This window comes from Hyperoodon ampullatus, assembly GCF_949752795.1.
Source record: "Hyperoodon ampullatus genome assembly, chromosome: 12".
In the NCBI taxonomy this organism is placed as follows: domain Eukaryota; kingdom Metazoa; phylum Chordata; class Mammalia; order Artiodactyla; family Ziphiidae; genus Hyperoodon; species Hyperoodon ampullatus.
Window position 1 is genome coordinate 29,430,467 of NC_136925.1, and position 21,967 is coordinate 29,452,433.

General features: G+C 35.4%; 1 protein-coding gene across 1 annotated transcript in view; it reads right to left on the bottom strand.

The window, feature by feature from the left end:
* Nucleotides 1-21,967, bottom strand: part of MMS22L (MMS22 like, DNA repair protein) — a gene marked incomplete at its 3' end in the record, with an annotated part of 141,699 nt that overhangs the window by 63,899 nt on the left and 55,833 nt on the right. Inside the window, exon 14 of the mRNA XM_079716921.1 lies at nucleotides 20,525-21,028. Within this exon, the coding sequence (XP_079573047.1) occupies nucleotides 20,525-21,028 (504 nt within the window). The remainder of the gene's footprint in view (nucleotides 1-20,524; nucleotides 21,029-21,967) is intronic.

Sequence of the window (21,967 nt, forward strand, 5' to 3'; positions counted from 1 at the left end):
TCAACCCACTTAGTTACAATTTATTTGTTAATTCTTCAAATTTTTCTTCCCTGCTAAGGCATAGGAAAATGAGAACTCAAACTGACTGAAGTCCCTGACATACAAGAAACTCTCATTACATATGCTGTTTAGTAATGAATTATGACTTGGTTATTATGTGTCTATCTAAAAAAATAACATGCAAAAGTTAGCCACCTCAGTATTTATTGACTAACTTATTTTTTCTAATATATAACTAAAAATCACCAATTACCGGCCAAAGTCAAAATATTCAATAATATTTGTAGCACTGTGAGCTGGTGCTTAAGAAAAGTGTTTCCTTTTGTCATTCTTTTTTGTGTTTTTATTTTGTCCATGCTACATAAAACGGGGATAAAAACAGCTCTACGTAAATAAAAGAAAAAAAGCCAATTAAGTAAATTTTAGCTTAATTATGCTGGCAGTGTAAATCATATTTCCATTTATCAACTTTAAAAAGAAAAGCAAATTTACCAAAAAAAATATTAAAGCATTCAATATATAATTGACAGAATTAAAAACACTGAAGTAATCTAATCCAACTCTTTACCCTTCAGATGCAAGAAGTGAAATATGGGGCCAGCCTGAGGTCCCACTGAAGTTAGGGTACAAAAAGATCTTTCTATCACTTCACATCCCATCTCAAGTTGCTTCTCTACAGAAATTTAATTTATTCTTAAACCAGTGGTCTCTCTCCTAAAATAAATGTAAATATTGTATTAATGAATACTTGAGGACATTCTATAGAATGTATTTAATATGCAAGACCACAGGTGAACATGAACAGGTAGCGATTTCAACCTATTTCATTAACTTTGAAACTTTGTATTAAACATAGATAAAAGAACTAAAATGAGAATGAATAAAGGATTCTCTAACTTCAGTGATTCCAAAATAAAAGGTATAAAAGACAAAAAGAGAATTAATGTATATGAAAATTTAATCTTTTTTGCTCTCCCCCCTCCTCCTCCCCAGCGTCATTATTACAATGAGATTAAATACATTCACCTGCTATGGACTGAACTGTATATTCCCAGATTCCTATTGAAGCCCTAACCCCCCAGTATAGCTGTATGAGGACCCTAAGGAAGTAATTAAGGTTACATGTGGTCATAACGTTGGGGCCCTGATCCAATAGGATTAGGGTCCTTATAGGAAGAGACACCAGAGTCTCCCTCCTCCCCCAACAATGCCCCCCGCAAGGAAAGCTCATGTGAGTACACAGTGAGAAGGCCTTTTCACTAGGAAAAGAACTCTCACTAGAAATGGACCAGGCTGGCACCATCTCAGACTTTCAACCCTCAGAACTGAAAGAAAATACATTTGTTGTTCAAGTGACCTAGTCAGTCTGTAGTATTTTGTTATGGCAGCCTGAACACACTAAGACACCATCTGCCCAGCATTTTAAACAGTTTATATATTTAAATGATATAAGCACTTAGTGCCTACTAGTCCTAATCTAAATGAAAAATGTAGAATAGCATCCAAAAAGATAAGACATGACTATATTGGTCCATATGAAAATAATGGGGAAATTGAACCATGTTTACTATCTCTAAAGTAGGCAAAATGAACTTGTCTTCTGGGAAACTGGGATTTATAATTACATCTTGTCACAAAACTTCCACTGCAATATAACTGTGAAAAGCCTGGACCATTAGTCTGACCCAAAACATGGAACTTCTTATATTCTGGAGACCACCTACCATTTTACATGTGTGGTCTTCAGAATATAAGAAACTCCACACATATATTGGATCAAACTAATGATCCAGGCATTTCAGAATTCGGAAAAGAGCAACTGTGGAGATATAAAACTTGGAGCCATTAAATAGCTGGTTTTCACTACACTGTAGCTCTACGAATGTAGGATACAGCTTGGTGTACACAGAACACTTGTTGGTTCAGTACTGAGACACAGAAAGTATTCAAGAAATGTATACTGAATTACACTGGAATTCCTCCCAGGAAACCAAAAGAAAAAAAACTGCCAACTGTTAATATGTGTATGCATATACACATAAATACATATATATTTATTTTTTACAGATTATAACATTTATATACATAAAACCCTTAAAACTTCTATATATCCAAAAGGAAATGTAAAATGCAATCTTCAATATATTTAAAACATACATGATGTTCCTAAGTTGATGTATTCAATCTATAATTTGCTATGGCAAATTAATATTAAAAATCAAACAAGGTTACTTAGTGAGAGGTCATTAGAACAATTCTCATTCAGGGTTATAAGCTTTTCAAAGAAAAGTTCATTTTATAATGAAATTGCTTTACTCTAACAAGAAAAATAATTTTTCTTTCCCTACTTTTTTCCTGGGGGCATTCCTCTCAAAGCTCATCATCATTCTAAATATTTAAATCTGGAATGGTGGCTGCCTGGACTAGATGTACAACTGTTTTCCAACCCTTCACTATTTTAAGCTGGATTCTCCATTTCTTGAACCCAAGATATTTCTTGTTCTTGGCTAAATCCTTCATTTCCCTGAAGGACACACTGTCTGGCAGTATATCTCAAAAGTATAAAACTAGAAGAAAAAAAAGCAAGTGGCGCAGCTGTATGCAACATCTCTGGTATGACAGCATTTATGTAAACTTTTGAAAATGCACAATGCAATACTACATACTGGTTTTGGATTCTATTTTGTCATGTTAAATTAACAAAGTTTGTTGTCCTGAAAAGATCAAATGTTTATAGAACATTTAAAAAGTGGGGGGAAAAGATACATTAAGGTTTCAGAGAATGGGAACAGGAAAAAAAAACCCACAACAGATGTCGGAAGAAAGAAATGTAGAAAAATATACCAATGACATAGTGCTGTAATTAACAATTCACTAAAGACCCTTACATATGCTTATAAGTGGCTAAGTTTTTTTTTTATTAGTAAAAGGAATATGTTAAAGATATAAGAAACAACATTGAAAACTTTTGAATGAGTATCTATCCACCTAAGCACAAGCTACTAAAGACTTATAATGTCTCCTTTCTAATTTTTCTGCCACCAATCAGCTCTGCAACATAGTGTGACTGACTTATTGCCATATAATCACATACTTTATTTCGTATAGGGCAATCTCAGAGAAAATTCTGTAAGTGATGTAGAAGAGTTTTAAGGAGAGCCTCTTCAACATTTGGTTATTGATCACAGTGTATTTCTTTGCTTGTATGTCGGCCTCACTATACTGGGGCACTTGAGAGCAGCAATCTCTATTTTCAGCATCTCCGTTTTCTCCAATACCAGCACAAAGTCTGCCACAGCAGGTACTTGCTGGGCACTCAATAAAGGTGGATTGACTGAAAAGTATACTTATTTCTGTTTCATGCAAAGGCACAAAATTAATACAGCCAGAATTCTCTAAGCCGTAAGAAAAAAAAAGGGGGGGGGAGACACTACTAAGAACCTAGAGTTAATTTATGCTTTCACTTCAAACATAACTGGTATTCTTTTCAGGGACTACCATTGAACCAAACATTCAGAATGGAGCTCTAAAAATCTTAATTTAGAGTGGAAAACTCTGTATCTTAAAATTTACTTGTAATATACATTCTTTCACTTCACTTCTCTGAAATCAATGGATAAGCAGTAATGATAATAAAAGCAATCATCATTTGGGTACTCTGTTAGACACTTGACATATATTATCTCTTTTGGTCTTCAAACCAGCTCTTTAATGTGTATTACTACACACATTTTACAGATTAGAAAAATTGAGGTTCAAAGAGAATACATGACTTACTGAAGATTAAAGTGAAAGAAAAGTGGCAGAGTGAGAATTAAAATTCACATCAGCAACCTTTTGAAAAATACAGCAATTTTTTACTATAAGCAAAAGACATTAATTATTCCAAGTATGATCTGTACATACTAAATGCGTGAAGTGGAAATGTGCTCTGCTGGTTTTGATGCTGGATATATTAATAACTCACAAAATTGAACTACAACTAATATCCTGATTAAATAAACGGAGTAACCCAAATTTTCAACGAGGATCTTGGAAAATCAGATAGTTACAAGAGCCAAGCCAAGTTAAAACCATGTATAGCTCCTAAATGTTTACTGGGGCTAAATAAATTAAGGTTTATTATACAACAAGATACTAAATAGCCTTATACAATGTGTATATGTAGAGAGATGTCTTTGATATCTCTTTCATTAAAAAACTAAAGTTGTAGAAATTTCCAAGGTATAAAATCCCACGTTTCCCACTTAAAATAGGTAAAAGAGGCAGTGTGGATAAAAGGAGAAGCAACAGCAGTTTAGAAGAACAGTCTACAAAGGGTTAATAGTAGTTCCCTTTATGGGAGGGAGGTTGAGGAGAGGAATGACTTATTTTCTGCAGCATACAATTGTATATTATTTATATTCTTTACAGGATACATGAATTTTGATAAAATAAAACTTAAAAAGAGAGGCATTAAAAACTCTCTCTCTTATAAAGCAAAAAATAAAAAATAAAAATTAAAAAAAAAAAAACTCTCTCTCTAGAGCCTTCCAGTGCTTTAGAAGTTATACTGAAAACTTTATTTTATATTCTGTATTAATAGTAAGAAAAACAGGGCTTAAAGAAAATAGTAGGGAACATATGCTGACAAATGCAGGAAAATTCTTTTTTTAAATTCTGGGAGACGAAAGCTAATTAACCCTTTTACCTGTGACTTCACCCCAAACTCTAGAAGTTTTCTATCTCTAGTTTTCTATAGAGCTACAGTTTTGTTCCAAAGGGGACAAAATTTTTATGTTTATAGTCTAAGGTTTTCTCCTACTAGTTAAAAATTTGCTTCTATAGGATGTATGTAATTACGTATACATAAACCTTGAATGTAATTAAATCATGGCTCCCAACTTTTTTTAAAAAAGAACTATGTCTAAGACTCTTTAAATGATTTGGTTTAAAATATAAAGTATCTTTCACATATAATCAAACATATCTATGAAGATCAAAGTCTCATTTACGATGTTGTAAGTGGCACCTTTAGAGTTGCGTGGTACACAATTTGTAATACAACAGTTCCCAAGAACCCTACCAAGAAACACATAAAGACATTCATCACAGCTTTGTATCTAATGGTGAAACTTTCAACACAGTATAAATTTTCACCAAGAAATGGTCAAGTAAACTATGGTATATCCACACAGGGGAATATTATGAAGCCACCAAAAATAACGTTGCAAATGTCACTGATATGGAAAGCAACTGATGATAGACTAAGTGAAAAAAGCAGGCCACTAAACAGTATTTAACCCCATTTTTTGTTCTAAAAGTGCATATGAATAGGAAAAGTCTAGAAGGATGTAACAAAATATTAATAGCAGTTCTTCCCCATGATAAGTGACTTTTTAAAAAAAACTTGCCTATATTTTCTAAGTTTTATATCACAAACATATAAAAGCCTAATATTGGGCTTCCCTGGTGGCGCAGTGGTTGAGAGTCCGCCTGCCGATGTAGGGGACAAGGGTTCGTGCCCCGGTCCGGGAAGATCCCACATGCCGCGGAGTGGCTGGGCCCGTGAGCCATGGCCGCTGAGCCTGCGCATCCGGAGCCTGTGCTCCGCAACGGGAGAGGCCACAATAGCGAGAGGCCCGTGAAACGCAAAAGAAAAAAAAAGAAAAAGAAAAAGCCTAATATTGATTTTTTTTTTTTTAAATCACAACTGCAGGAGTAAAATGAAACAAAAGTGTTCTTTACCATAGGGTTTTGCTGGGTTTTGTTTTGTTTTAAATCATTTGGCTTATAGGAAAAACCTTTTCCTTCCATCCCACCCCCTCCCTGAGAGGGAGATTTATGCAGCATAAGCTACATAAGCAGGAGCGTATTTCACTTTGTATTTTTATCAAGTATCTTTGAAACTGTGCTAACACTGTGGTTGGTAGTCTGAATTAGATTTTGAAGATTAGTTGTTAGTAAAGTGCTGTTATTTATAAAAATATATAATTGAGAGATCAACCAACCCAACTAAGGCCCCCTGAACAAACACTATTCCAGGAAGAGTATACTGGGCTTTCTTGCTCTGAGGAGTTTCACTTCATAAATGGATTAACTCTTGGTTAACTAGAAAATTCTGGAACAAAGAATTTACCAATAACGATTTTTTTTAAAGCAATTCACTATGAAGTATGCTCTAAAATATCCTTTCCTTTGCATCCTACCACTGGCAGCTTTTCACCGCCAAAGAGTTCCAAATTACTTAAAGTCTACAGAGGATGCTCTTTTCTTTGGTATCTTTTACTGGTTTCCAGGAAAATGCCAGTAGGAGGCAGCAACGACTGGTGGCAACAGCGGCGGCTCCACTCTGCACAGTAGTTAGCTACTGGCTTCATTCCTCTGTCATTACAGAAGCAAGATGACACTGTTCTCTAATCCAGCCAAACCTGATAAGTACCATCAACCTGTCACTTCCTACATTTCAAATTCTAACATCACAGCATCAAAGAGTTTTTACATTTCGATTTCTTTTGCTGGCAGCAGCCGGTAGCCTCTCATTCTCCCACGGTATTCTAATGCTGCATTTGCACAACGGGGTTACTCCCAGACTGAATAGCAGGTCATCTCCTGCTCACTGAGCTCATCTGTGGCCCATGTGCTAGGCAATTTAGATCCAATCAGCCCTTATTTAGCTCAAGAGTAATGAGCAGCATAGTGACACAGACTTAAGCCTGACCCTCAGGATACTGCTCATCAAGCAGTAAAACTGTGACAAAATCATTCATCTTCCACCCGCTGGCAAGAAATAATACTCGCACTCACTGTATTACTTTTCAAGATAAAAAAAAAAAAAGTCCTGAATTTTCATGATGTGAGACATTAATTTGCAGAAAGCTGAATTCCCTTAAACCTCCCTGTTGCTATGAGCTCACCAGGGGGAAATAGGCCTTAGGAGACTGAAATGGAATAAAGAAAATTGCTCTAGCTTTCTTTTCATTTTAAATAAGCCTTAAATCTGACAAGAGATATACTAAAGAGAGAAAAATATATATCTTGTAAGGTAAAGAAGAAACTATTGAAATTAAGAGTTCCAAAGGCTAGTTTCACTCCTTATATTTGTTCTCAATTTTGTTAAAATATAAATAAAATTTGAACCAGAGCAATCACTCACCTTTCTCCACAAGGTAGATGGAGAAAGGTAAGGAAGTGTTCCTTATAGGCCATATCATGGCAAAAGTAAATTCATATCATAAAACAAAAATGTACTCTGATGTTTTCTAAGAAACACATCTTAAAGAAAACAACTTTAGGGTAATTACCAGAAGACGGTGTGGATAGCTAGGAACATTTTTAAACTACAAAAAATCTACTTTTCCACAATTTATAGTGCCTTCTGAGGTCTTATTAATCTAAAAATAATGGGATAATTAAGAGATCAGTTTCCTTCTCTCACTGATACATCACATCATTCAAAAACATGTTTAGTGGCTTACTGTACTACAATAAACATAAATACTTAAATTACTTGCCTCCTCACTTGTTTCCTCTGAGTACTTCCCTTTTATAACCAAAGGCCACAACGGTAGTCTATCTACCAAGTTTCTTAAGACTGGGTCCACCTACTGAAATTGCATTTTTATCCATTCCACAGTTGGAAAAGAGTTAACTTTAACAAACCCATCACAAATGGGATTTGCCAGTCTTCAGTATATTTATTATAACAATTGGTCTTTGGTTTAAGAAACACAGCCCTGTGTGGTACCATGAAAGAGGACAGTGGCAATGCCTTCCTATAAACTTACTACTGAATTTCATCCAAAGCTTCAAAGATCTGGGTGGTTTAAATACTTATAGTGAACCATGGGGTTCAGACAAAGAACCACAGTGACATAAGTAAGATTGAGTAAAGTAGCTTTTGCCACATCCCAACGTCTTTTGATTTGTTATCATTTTGCTAAAAAGAAATATTCCAGTGCTTGGTACAGAAAATAATCATGGCATTTCTATTCCCAAAGCTCATCCACTTGCAAAAGAATGAAATGTTTCCTTTCTAGCTCATCCACTTGCAAAAGAATGAAATGTATATTTCTTTTGTCCTTGTCATTTTATCCCAATGTTCATCCCAATTTTTTTCAGTGTTCTTTCACCACTCTTACCTTCCTTTTCCTAATTATGAGAGGTGGAATTTACTGTTTTCATTCAAACTTTGAGAACTATGAATCAGAAGTCATAAAGCTCCATTCATCTACTTCTTCAAAGTAATCTTGAAAAAACATCTATAATATAAAGCTCTATTCACATCTTACTTTACTTTTGTAATTTTGCAGATGGGGTTAAATATTAGATCTGACCTAGATTATAACTGCAGATTACAAAACCAGGGGCACAGCAGATAGAAAAAATAGAAGATTAAGAAGATTAAGATTAAGAAGATTAAGAAAAGTGGGTAAGGGCTTCCCTGGTGGTGCAGTGGTTAAGAATCCACCCAGCAACGCAGGGGACACGGGTTAAAGCCCTGGTCCGGGAAGATCCCACATGCTACGGAGCAACAAGGCCTGTGAGCCACAGCTACTGAGCCTGTGCTCTAGAGCTTGCGAGCCACAACTACTGAAGCCCACGCACCACAACTACTGAAGCCTGTGCACCTAGAGCCTGTGCTCTGCAACAAGAGAAGCCACTGTGATGAGAAGCCTGCGCACTGCAACAAAGAGTAGCCCCCACTCACGGCAACTAGAGAAAGCCTGTGCGCAGCAACAAAGACCCAATGCAGCCAAAAATAAAATAAATAAATAAACTCATTAAAAAAAAGTGGGTAGGACTAAGAAGTCCATGGACACTTTGGTACCTTTTCTTTGTACCCAGCATTCTGAAATTCACACAGATGTGCTCTGCTATGAGTCTAATTTCTTCCATTGTGCTACAGTCACTCAAAAGGCCCTCCAATAAGGAATCTTCCACTCCAGGGAACTACTTTAAATTATTTTATCAATTATTTCCTCCATTCCATTATTTCAGTTCCCTCTTCCAAATATCTTGCTTCCAACCCAATCCAAATACAGAAGATCTCTACTTTTAGATCCAAAGTGTTCCTGTGGACCCAGTCTCGATGGAGAGGTTCTGGAACCTCTGAAAAACAAGGTAAAAGCTCAAAGGCCCACTTACTCCATCTGTTTCCATATTTTAGTAGGAGAATAGTTTGGTTATAAATATTGAATTGGCAAAATAAAATAAACCTTTCAATTAACTGAGATGAATGATGAGAAGATGACAGGAGTCTTCCTGTCATCCTCCAGAAGTCCCTTCCACCCACTGGTACTTAGAAGACAATAAGCACAGAGTTGAAATTCAGATTATGTGTTAAATCCATTACATTCATAGCCTGGCTGTACAGATACTGTTCTCTACTTTCATGTGGATATCGGCAAGAATTGGGAACAAGTATAAATCATTATCAAATAATACTGAATCGTTGAAATAATAAAATATGAAATAGTGAAAAAGTGATGGTTTCAATAAACACATAAGTACCTTTCTATTTTCTGTCTTTCATGTAATAAATACATGAATGTATACCATATATGTGCACTTAACTGGTTTACGGATGTATGCCAAGTGCCTATAATAATGCCTGCTATCGTGGTAGGCACTCACAAATATTAGTTGGATTTGCTGAATAATTTGTTTAATGAATTATGTATCCTCTGTAGAAAAACAATTACAATACAAAGTAGAAAGCAATAAAGGGCATTAGAGAGAAAGTGTTACGGAAATTCAAAGGAAAGTGAGATTATTCAAGATTGGGGACACATGGATAAGCATACGTAGCTTGGAATGAAGGATAACATTGTTCACATAAAAATAAAGAAAACGTAAATGAAGACAACAAACATATATTGAGAGATTATTATGGTCCATGGTCTGGGTAGGTGCAGCATCTAAGTCAGTGTTGACTGAGAGCTCTGCTGCTGTCCACTGCAGCAGCCACTAACTACCTGTAGTCAGTGAGCACTTGATATGTAATTAGTGTGACAGAGAAGTTGAATTTGTTATTTTATATTCATTAACTTAAATTGTCACACACAGCTAGTGTGTATGGACAGCAGAGACCTAAGCAGATTTTCACAGAAATCCTATAAGGTAGGGGCTGTTTTACAAACGTGCAACTGAAGCTTAGAAAAGGTTAAGTAACTTCCCAAGACTGCACTGTTGGTAAGTAGAGGAGGGATGATTTGATCTCAGGTTTATTGACCCTAAAGCCCCTGTTTTTTATACTACGCTGCAACAGGAAGAACTCTCAAACGCTTCCTTAAGAAGCAGAGGAAAAAAGCACAACTTGCTATTGGGGATTTGACTACTACTGCCCGAAATCCTGACTGCTCCCATGTATGATGCTCCTACATGAAGCTCTCTGATTCCATCTCTAGCTGTGATCTATTTACTACTAACTTCTGAAACCACCTTTTCCTTCCCCCAAATCCCTCTAAATAAGGGTTTTTTTGGTTTGTTTTTTTCTTTTCCTGTCCTCTGCCACTCCATCTCTTTGCCTACTGTAACCAGCACTGACCACTTCTGACTTCTGATCTTAACAATTGCTTTCACTCCTTGAATTTAACCCTTTTCTAATCATTGGTTATCACATAACTGCAGCTTCTTCAGGCCTCAGATCTGGCTCTACTGTCCTGGCCATGCTCTGGTCTGAACCCTCAACTGGTTTTGACAGGAAAATATAAAAAAAACGGTAAAAAAAAGACTTGGAGATTTCTTGGTAATTAGTAGTTCCATTTGACTAAAGTAAAGGAGAACCACAAGAAAAAGTTGCAGAAATAGGTAAAGCCAGACTGTGGATAACTTCGAAAGCCATGAAAAGGAATGAGACATTTTCTCTGGGTCTATTAGGATGTCATTAAAGGTGTTAAAATACAGAATGACATAAGTAGAATTGTTCTCCAAGAAGATAAATGTGGCAAGAGAATATGAGATGAGCAAAAGCACAAATGAAAAAATAAATAGGACTTCATTAAAATTTTAAAAATTTATGCTGCGGGCTTCCCTGGTGGCGCAGTGGTTGAGAGTCTGCCTGCCGATGCAGGGGACACGGGTTCCTGCCCCGGTCCGGGAAGATCCCACATGCCGCAGAGCGGCTGGGCCCGTGAGCCATTGCCGCTGAGCCTGCGCGTCCGGAGCCTGTGCTCCGCAACGGGAGAGGCCACAACAGTGAGAGGCCCGCGTACCGCAAAAAAAAAAAAAAAAAAAAAAAAAAATTATGCTGCAAAGGACGTTAAGAAAGTGAAAAGATAATCCACAGAATGGGAGAAAATATTTGTGAATCATATATCTGATGAGGGACTTGTATTTAAATATATTAAGAATTCTTATAATTCAGTAACAAAAAGACAAATAACCCAATTTAAAAATGGGCAAAGGGCCCAAATAGATATTTCTCCAGAGAAGACATAACGATCAATAAGCACATGAAAAGCATGTGATCAGCATCACTAGCAAAGGAAATGCAAATCAAAACCATAATGAAATACCTACTACCTCACATCCACTAAGATCACTCAATCAGAAAGACACTTAGCAACCAGTGTTGGTGAGGATGTGGAGAAACTGCAATTCTTATATACTGTAAGTGGGAATGTAAAATGGTGCAACGGAAACAGTTTGGCATTTCCTTAAAAGTTGAAACAAAGTTATCACATGACCCAGCAATTCTACTCCTAAGTATATACCCAAGAGAAATAAAAACATGTCCACACAAAAACTTGTACACAAATGTTCACAGCAACATTATTCATAATAGCCAAAAAAGTGCAAACAACCCAATGTTCATCAACTGATGAATGGATAAATAAAATGTGGTATATTCATACAATGGATTATTTGGTAATAAAAAGAAATAAAGTACTGATACATGCTTTAATATGAATAAACCTTGAAATTATTATTCTAAATGAAAGAAAATAGTCACAAAAAATGATGTGTTGTATGATTCCATTTATACGAAAGGTGCAGGATAGGCAAATCTATAGAGACAGAAAGTAGATTAGTGATTGCTAGGGAAGAGGGGTTGGGGAAATTGGGAGTGACTGCTAATAGGTACAGGGTTTCTTTTGGAAGTGACAAACTGTTCTAAAATTGTGGCGAAGGTTGCACAACTCTGTGAATGTACTAAAACCATTAATTATACTGTATGTGAACTTTATCTTAATAAAGCTGGTCAAAAAGTGAATTGTATAAGTGATATGCCTCAAAAAAGCCGATTAAAAAAAAAAAAGGTGGTTTGAGAAGGGAAGGCACTGGAGGCAGGGAGATTAGGCAAGCATTAATAATGGTCTAAAAATGGAGGAAATGGTAGTGAGAATAAAGAAGGGATAATAAAAGAGAGCCTCCAAAGACATTAAAAAAAATTCTCTCACTCAACTAGATATAGAGAGAAAGGAAGGACATACATACATGTCACATTTCTACCTTTAAAAAATTACTTTTCTTTTTCTGCAGCAGTTCATTACTGTCTTAGTAACACAGAATCACAATTTCCAATAGTTCTATAATTGTTGAGGCAATGTTCATGTTCTCTACAATCCTGACTTTATTTTTACAACAAAGAACCTGATTCATTTACCCATCAAAAAGCCGTTTCCTAAACGGCCACTATGTAAAAGGTACTATATTAGGAATGGGTTAAAAACCATCCAAGGTAAGTCCACACACACACACACACACACACACACAGGTCCACTGAGGTTTCCTGGCATAAAGTGTAGTACAAAGAAACAATTATATTATGGGTTCTTTTGAAAATAATAATAATGATAATAATAGCAACATCTAACATTTATTGAACACTCACTAATATGCCAGGGACTATGTTAGCCACTTTACATTCCTGATTACATTTAATCCTTAAAGTTTTGTGCTATTATCCTCATTTTACCAATAAGGTTGAGATTTGGACACATAACTTTTCCCTTATAATACTTTAAAAGAATCACTTTGTACTTAGGCAAGGAGAATTCATACCTATGTAACAGGTCTAGTTGGAGACTAAATAAATGACCCAAAATATTAACTCCTATACATGAAAAATTAAGTAGATAACTTATGTTTCAGCAAAATACAAAAAAGGTACACAAACATTTCCAAGTTATCAGGGTGAGTTGATATTACTGCATGATTTATAAAATATGTAACATAAAAGGGCCATAGTAAACACACTTTGCAAAATTCAAGTCTGGTAAAGAGTAAATAAGCAAACAAACAAAAAAGCTAATTCATAGTATATATGTAAAAATCTCAGTTGAAAGATACATGAAATATTTAATGATGAAGAGAAATATTTACATTTTATATATTTCCAAAATACTAATAATAGTACATCCCCTTAGAGATGCTTTCTCTGAAGCAACCAAAACTGGTAGATTGATCACTCTTAGTGGACAACACAAGTATCTGATTTTTCAAATAAAAACTGGCAATATATTTTTCCATGGAGCATACTCATGTGTTCCCTCTCAAATTATTAGAACATTGCCCTAAAAATTTGCATAAAATCAAATCAAAATCTGCATCAAATATATATTTCATATATATAGTATAAATGATGTACATATGTATATACATGACACACATATGTACATATACATAGATATATGTGCATATATATACATGATGAAACAGATCAGCAGATATTTTGGGCAATCCAGGATATACTAATCAAACTTTGCAAATAAATAACTCATAATAATTTGATTACTTAAAAAATCACATTAGTTTCAAAGTTGTTTTGTAGTAAGCCATTCTTCAATAATTAGAAGCTGTAACCCATTATACTAACAGAACACCCAACAACAAAAGGAGGAAAAGCCTTGCATGCTGTCAAGAGTCCCCTTTCTATTTTTCCTGAAAAATCATGTAAATTATTTGGCAATCAGTAGAGCCTCACAAGAATATTTCCCCTTGTACTACCTCCTTCCCTACCTAGAAAATCCCCAGTTATCTCTCCAAAGGAAAGATTAAAACACATTTTTTTTTGTTTAGAATAAATGATACCATACCGATAAAGGTTAAAATAACTATTGAACGTGGAAAATATTTGAGGGGAATGATATACAGTTTTTCTGTGCACATGTGTATGCACACACGCACACACACAAACACACACACACCCATCCCAAATGTCAAAAAAGATGTATAACAGATGAACTTGCAAGTTCGTGGAAAAAGAAGAAAAGGGTTTAAAAATATATGTACTTTCAAAATGTATTTTGAAGCCAGGAAAAAGAATCTTAAACCTTTTAAGGAGTTACACTTGAGCACGTACAGTATCAAAAACAGGTAATCATCCCTCCTGAATTATTTCTTGGTCTCCACATTTAACATGTTAGACAAGTTTTCAGCTGCCTTCAGACTTCTTTGAAACTACGCTCTTGTTTAATATAAAATAGGATGTCAGTTGATCAATATCCATTTGGCTTAAATTCATAAGTCCACAACCCCCCTTAAGTGGTAGAACAAACAGGTACAAGGCCTGAAGATTTATTGTTTCTTTTTAAACTCCGAATGATATTTGCAGATGCCAAAAGGCATTTTGAAATCACTCCACCCCTACTTCAGTACAAATGAAAAAGGGGGATGGGGAGGAGAGAGAATCTCATGAGGCCTTGTATGTCAAGTTTCTGCCCAGAGCTAATTTTCATAGCTGTGTTATAAAACCCTGAAAATGGAGGTTTATAATGGAAATGCTGACAGACCCTTAACTATAGCAGCATGAATGGATATAATTAAAGAAAAGCTTTTGGCTACACCTAACTTCACAAATTAAAGACTGCCATTTTTGTATTAACCTCAAATAACAGCCAAGTGAGAACTAGAAATGTGATTTCAGAAAGGGAATGTGAAATGTTAAAGATGACTGCTCAAACTATTTGACTTTCGGAGTTTTAAACACAGAGGCATTTAGTTAACATAACCAAGTCAGTATTTTCATAATGCTACTTAATCAGCGATAAAGAATGCTCTGGTGAGCCAGCAGCTCCAGTTAGCAGAAAGTGGCATATGAAGTTATTATTTCTTAACAGCCTAGAGGGAGCCGCTTCTCCCTTTAATCAGTGATCTTAGTTCCTTCCTACTTATAATTTCTCTGTCATACAGTTATAAAACTATTACCCAGTTCAACACACACAGGCACACATCCTGCACACACATTTATGCAGGGACCGGTACCTTATTCCCACCTGAATTACAAAACAGAAGAGATTGCTAAGGTAGAAAGTATTTCATTCTTTCCCTCGTCAGGGATGCAGCCAGGAATAAATATCATCAATCTATGTAACCCATCTTCCCTATCTAAGCCAAAATTCAAAGAATTTAGCTCTGTTCTTAACTTAAAAGGAAAAAAAAAGCCTATGCTTTAATTTTTAACAACTATTCAAATTATTTTTAAACTTTCTAATAGTATTAGTAGAAAAAATATTATAGGAGACCTCAAAGACACCTATGAAAAGATCTTCAGCGAAGTTTCAGATTTTGGGTTAAGAAATTAGGAACACATCTCTATGATCAAATACCTAGAGGACTTTTCTTGTGTTTCCCCTCCCTGCCTCCCTTCCTTCTTTCTTTCTTTTTAAGGTAAACAATTCTGAATGATCTCTGGGGCCCCTTTTCCCCCAAAGATCCCAAACTAAAAGCAAGTCTGTCTGGACAATATCTGCCTTGGAAGGAAGTACTGAAGATTGATATAATAAAATAAAACTATGCAAGTCACAGTCCCTCTTATTATATACCGCAATCAGTCTCATTGAAGGACTGTGTGCAAATCACTATGCAAGCCTCAGAAATGTAAAAGATGGCAGTGCCTAAACCATGACAGCATTAATAATGACCTGCACATTACTACACCATTCTTATTCGCACATTGATCTCATACTGCTCGATAACCTTGGCAACAGAAGTTCTACATGATTTCACATTCTCTTACAGCAATTGTTTTTGATCATAGTTGACCACTATAAAACAAAACCAAAAATAAACATTTGTACAAGGAATTAAATGTTACCAAAATAAATAGTTTTGTCCTTTTTTGCATTGGTTAGTCCTGAAGAGCAACAACATACTCCCTGCCCCCTGGTCAAGATGATAGCAAATTACAATCTCAAACCAGATCTCGTTTAAAAGAAATTATTAATACAAATGTAAAGTTACTCTCACCTTATATAATTGAGAGTTGTCATTATGCCTCTTGATTCTGACCTCTGTACTTCTGAATACATGGATTAACAGAGATGCATTATATTTTACAAGGTACTTGGCAAGCAATATTTTCGCAACACTCCTGACATGCTCTAATGCTAAAAACTTCTACTAAATTGAATTTAAACAGCCAAAATTTGGTTTTTTACCAGAAGTGAAATTTAGATGGTTGAAGTGGTGCTAATAATAAATCAAAGATAAATTATTATTATAAATAAAATGTGATTTACTTGTCTCCACACCTCTTTGTGATTTATTTTTCCAACTAATGACTCATTAAAAAATATGTAACTTGCAAAATTATAAAAACAAATTAATTGAAAGCCCCAATAAGAAATTTCCCTTTTTTTTTTTTCGCAGCAAAAATAAAAGGTAAAATCACTCAGAAGTATACATAAGTAGTGGTAATACTTTCAGGTTTGACAACAGATTTCATTCATCTAATTACTTCTTAATTTATAAAAACTGTGGTGGTATGGTTAGTGTCTGTTTAGTTATTTGTAAACTATTATAAAGACAGTGTAAGAAGGCAGCTATGATATAGGGGTTAGAGTCTGAGGGGTGATTCTGAAACAACTGTGTTATTTTAGGTAAATTACAAAAAGTAAAAAGTCTCCATGTTTCCATTTCTTCATCTATAAACAGGGATGACAGGATTGGTAAAGAAATACATGAGATAGTATTTATAAACTGTACATCTTTTAAGAATACAAGAATTATTCTTGTGTTTCTAGTTACTACTTTTGAAGAATGACCAAAAAAGTTCCAGTTAAGAGCCTGAAGACAAAAAGTCAGTAAATAAAGAAAAAATAATTTCCTATTTATTACTTTCACTGTATTTCCATTTTTAAAGCCTCTCCAACCTTCAGAATAAATCTCCTTCTCCTACTACCAAGTTTCCATTAACATTTTAAACAAACTTCTGTGTTTAACTTATCTTGGAATGCATATTTCCTAAATATACTCCATACACTAATCTAAAATTGAGAAAGGAGGTTTTCTCATACACGATCAGGGAGACTGAAATTGGTGCAAATTTTTAAAAATTAAATGGGACGATTAAACGGGACTGGAAATATCCACCCACATTTAAAATGCACATACACTAATTCACTCTTAGGAATTAATCTACAGATATACCTTCACAAGTACACAGAGAATGTGTTTATAATAACAAAATGGTAAATAATATAAATTTCCATTATTTGGGGATTGGCTAAATAAAGTTTGGTGCATTCATATAATGAAACACTAAGTAGCCATTAAAAACAACTAGATAGGTCTCCATATACTAACATGAAAAGCTGTCTAGGAAATATTAAGTGAAAAAATGAAGCTGCAGAACAAAGATCATTTCTTTTGTGTTTTAAGCCTGTGAATGGGAAGAAGTCTGGAAGGTTCTATAACAAACTATTTTAATTTATGGAGTAGAAATAGAGCATCACTGAGGTTGGACCAGATAATTCTTTGTTGCGTGGGCTGTCCTGTACATTGTAGGCTATTTATGTAGCAGTATCCCTGACCTCCACGCACTAGATGCTGGGTAGCACCCCTCATATATGACAATCAAAAACTTCTCCAGACACTGCCCAATGTCCCTTGGGGGAAAAACTCACCCCTAGCTGAGAACCATTGAACTAGAGAATAAAAGAGTGAAGTTGGGGAGAGGAACTTTTACTTGTCACCTTATACCTCATTTTTTTTTCTTTTACCATTTTTACCATGACAACATACTACATTTGCAATTTAAAGAAAAATTTCAGGGACTTCTCTGGTAGCACAGTGGTTAAGAATCCGCCTGCCAATGCAGGGGACATGGGTTCCAGCCCTGGTCTGGGAAGATCCCACATGCCGCAGAGCAACTTAGCCCGTGTGCCACAGCTACTGAGCCTGCGCTCTAGATCCCATGAGCCACAACTACTGAGCCCGCATGCCACAACTACTGAAGCCCGCACGCCTAGAGCTCGCGCTGTGCAACAAGAGAAGCCACTGCAATGAGAAGCCTGCTGACCGCAATGAAGAGTAGCCCCTGATCTCCACCACTAAAGTTCATGCGCAGCAACGAAGACCCAACACAGCCATAAATAAATAAATAAATAAATAAATAAATAAATGTTTCCTTAAAAAAAAAGAAAAAATTCACAACAAAAGAAGATTCCTCCACACTGCCCCACTGCTCTCCGAACTACTGGATTGGCCAAAAAGCTCGTTCAGGTTTTCCGAACGAACTTTTTGGCCAATCCAATACTTTGAAGAACCTGGGGGAAAAAAAAATAGGTTCCTCCAAATTTCTAACTAAAAAATTAAATAGTATTTGTAAGATATGAATCTTTGTTTAAAAAAACATATATAAGAAATAATACAATTGTTAAGACAAATAAAAAAGACTTTTCTATCTTTAATGGAAAAGGTAGAAAGATATATGGATTCTGCCACTTGGTTCCACGACTGCATCTTCCCAAGATGCCCAAACTCTCACGTCATTTTCTACTCTTTTGCCCAGACTGCAGCACTATCACCAGGATGGTTTAGACCAGCTCCCTCCTCTTCCTTCTTGTTTTGTATATTCAGACAAATATAAACAAACAAACTAAAAATGGTACCAGAAATATGGAAATTCCTAATTCTGCCCAAGAAGCACAGGAAAGTACTACTTACCACTTATTTAAAAATTGAACAAACAGAATGAATTTGGCACTTGGAAAAGTATATTATCTGCTAATAAACTCTACTAGACTTAGAAAGAACAAATGTACTTCGTGGAAAAGGTCCAGAATCAGTAAAAGCTTCTTCTAATGAAGTTGGCTATTCATTTACTTACCCATTTATCTATCCATCCACCTAAATATTTGATACAGCTTACATTCGGGGATAAGGAGATGATTATCTGATCAAGAACTAGAGTACATAAATATAAAAACTACACAAAATCTAAAGAGTGAAAACCCGTGGATTAATCTGTATGAACACACAGCCCAACATAAAGCAAATTAAGAAAATTAGTAATAAATGAAACTCGTAATGAATAAATGTCCAAAATTCAGAAATTTCATCAAGTTTACTATCTTTGAAATACAGATGCTACTTTTGTAATGTGCAGCTACGAAGAGGGAAGCAGTCTCTTCATTAACTTCAGATATGATTTTAAATAAAATCATATTTTTATACCTAACTTTTACACAACTTTTTAGTGCCCGTGACTAACTGCACTGAGTGGTAGTATCTAACTTCTCAAGAACATGTACTTTAAAGGTGAAACTGTTATGTAGAAAGGGCCTTATAGGCAATAAATGTCATAATCACTGTTCTTATCCATTATTGTTTGGGTCGGAGGGTATCTGCATATTTGCATAATTTAAGTGGATCTGAGAACAGTAAGTTTTGTAGAGATGATTGGTGTTATAAATAGAACAATCCTATCTTTTTTTTTAAATAAATTTATTTTTGGCTGTGTTGGGGCTTCATTGCTGTGTGCGGGCTTTCTCTAGTTGTGAGTGGGAGCTACTCTTTGTTGTGGTGCGCAGGCTTCTCTTTACGGTGGCCTCTCTTGTTGCGGAGCACAGGCTCTAGGTGTGTGGGCTCAGTAGTTGTGGCATGCAGGCTTAGTTGCTCCACGGCATGTGGGATCTTCCCAGACCAGGGCTCGAACCCGTGTCCCCTGCATTGGCAGGCGGATTCTTAACCACTGTGCCACCAGGGAAGCCTCGAACAATCCTATCTTAATCTTAGAATAAACTATTTCAGCTGGAAGTATTGTACTGGCCAAAAAGTTCATTTGGGTTTTCCTGTAAGATCTTTTGGAAAAACCCAAACAAATTTTTTGGCCAATCAAATATTTCATCATTTGAGGCTGCAACTCTGCAGCAAAATATTTAAAGAAACTTACTTTTTTTTAATGGTACAATGTGGCCAAAATCTCCTTATGCACACAAAGCTGTGTATGTTTCAATAAAAGCCACCTCAGATTTGAGCTCATGGTCTTGCTTAGAATGTCTGAAATATCCCTCTGGATAATAATGCTCTTCTAGGAGAGGCAGAGAGGAAAGAAGGGGCCAAGAGGCATGGCTCTTGGACTACACCTGAGCTACGCTTGATTTAGTTTAGTTTTATGTGTTTGCACATAAGCTTTCTTTCAAAGAAGCACTGTTTGAAAACTACTGACTTATGTTACATTGCAGTAAAACTCCTTTAGCTCCTCTCTTTACAACTGAATTTCATGAGTATGTTAAAAGGAAAACTTTAAGATAGAATCAACACAGGTGATGATATAAAGCAAATCAATAAATCAGAACATTACTGGAAAGCTTACCTGATTCTGGCCAGAACAGCTTGTAGAAAGCTCAACACTGTCCTAAGTTCAGATTCTTGACAAGCTCGTAGAAGCATACTAAAGCCATCATTAAGCAGTTTTTCATGGGAAGGATGCAAGCAATGGCTAGTCTCAAACACTTCTTGAACACCATCAATATATATGGAAAGAAGTGACCAGAGAGTCTGTCTTTGTCCCATTTCATCATTCTTAGATACCAAGAACTCCTTTGCTTTCTCCCGGAAAGAACCTGAAAATATCTCAGCCAAAACACTGATGTCCAGGTTTTTCTGGGTGTACATCAAGAGGAAGGCCATCTGACCCTTCCAAATGAGAGGAGATGTTATAAAGGCAGGCTTGAGGAAATTTAGGAGGCCTAAAACATGACTTGCTACATCTTCCACCTCTGCCACACATGCTAACAGTAGAAAAAGGCTGAAAAAGTTTTGCAGACCAACTTCAGTTAGTTCTTCCATTCTTTTTTGATGGAATTTAGAATATATCCTGTAAAACAAAAAGCTGAATTAATAAAATTGTTTCATTCACAAAAATGCATCTTTCAAAATAACATTTCACTCAATACTCATGACAGTCTCATTACTTTAAATTGTTATCTATTTCTACATTATGGTGCTATTGTGTCACTTTTCCTGCTTAGAAAACAACCTCACAGAACACCACTGCCCCCCCTTACCTTCAAATTTCTCAAGGATGCAGCAAGCATCTATAAGTGAATCAAAGGATTCAGTGGCTTTCCCCAAAGGACAGTAAAAATGTTCTTTTCATAATACATGGCTTTTCCTTTTATTTTAGTCCCCTCATTACCTTTCTTTTTAAATTCTTATTGACAAATAAAAAAGAGTACATAATCCTTTCAAGTACAACTTGTTGCACTTTATAGAAATCTTAACAGGGCAATTTTATGTAACAATTTTCCTTAAACCCTTTCTCCCTCTACCCTTCACAAAGACTTGGCTCTTGCTTTACTTATATGTTAAGACAATTTAAAGCTCTGGAAAAATTATTTTACCTACTTACAAAGAAAAATTGTTAGTGTTCAAATATCCAAGACTAGCCATTTAAAAAGCTGCTGTCAATACTATTTAATTTAAAAGTTGATGTACTTTTCTTTCATCAATTAAGGGATTAGAATTGAAAACCATTTTGAATCTTACTTATGGATTGTTAAATTTCTTTGTAACTTCTATAATTGGTTTATTCAAGATAGAAATGATTAATGCTTATGAGAGGTTAAATGTTTATTTATAAACAATGAAGCTGATAAGCTCCTGAAAGTAAAGATCTGCTTAATTATCTTTATATCCTCCATCTTGCCCATGATAGCGCTTGGTAGAGAGACTTGTTACTGAATTCCAATTTCTTTTAGCAATAAAGTTCTGAGTATTATGTCTTCCATAAAATGATTTAAGATTCAAAAACAAA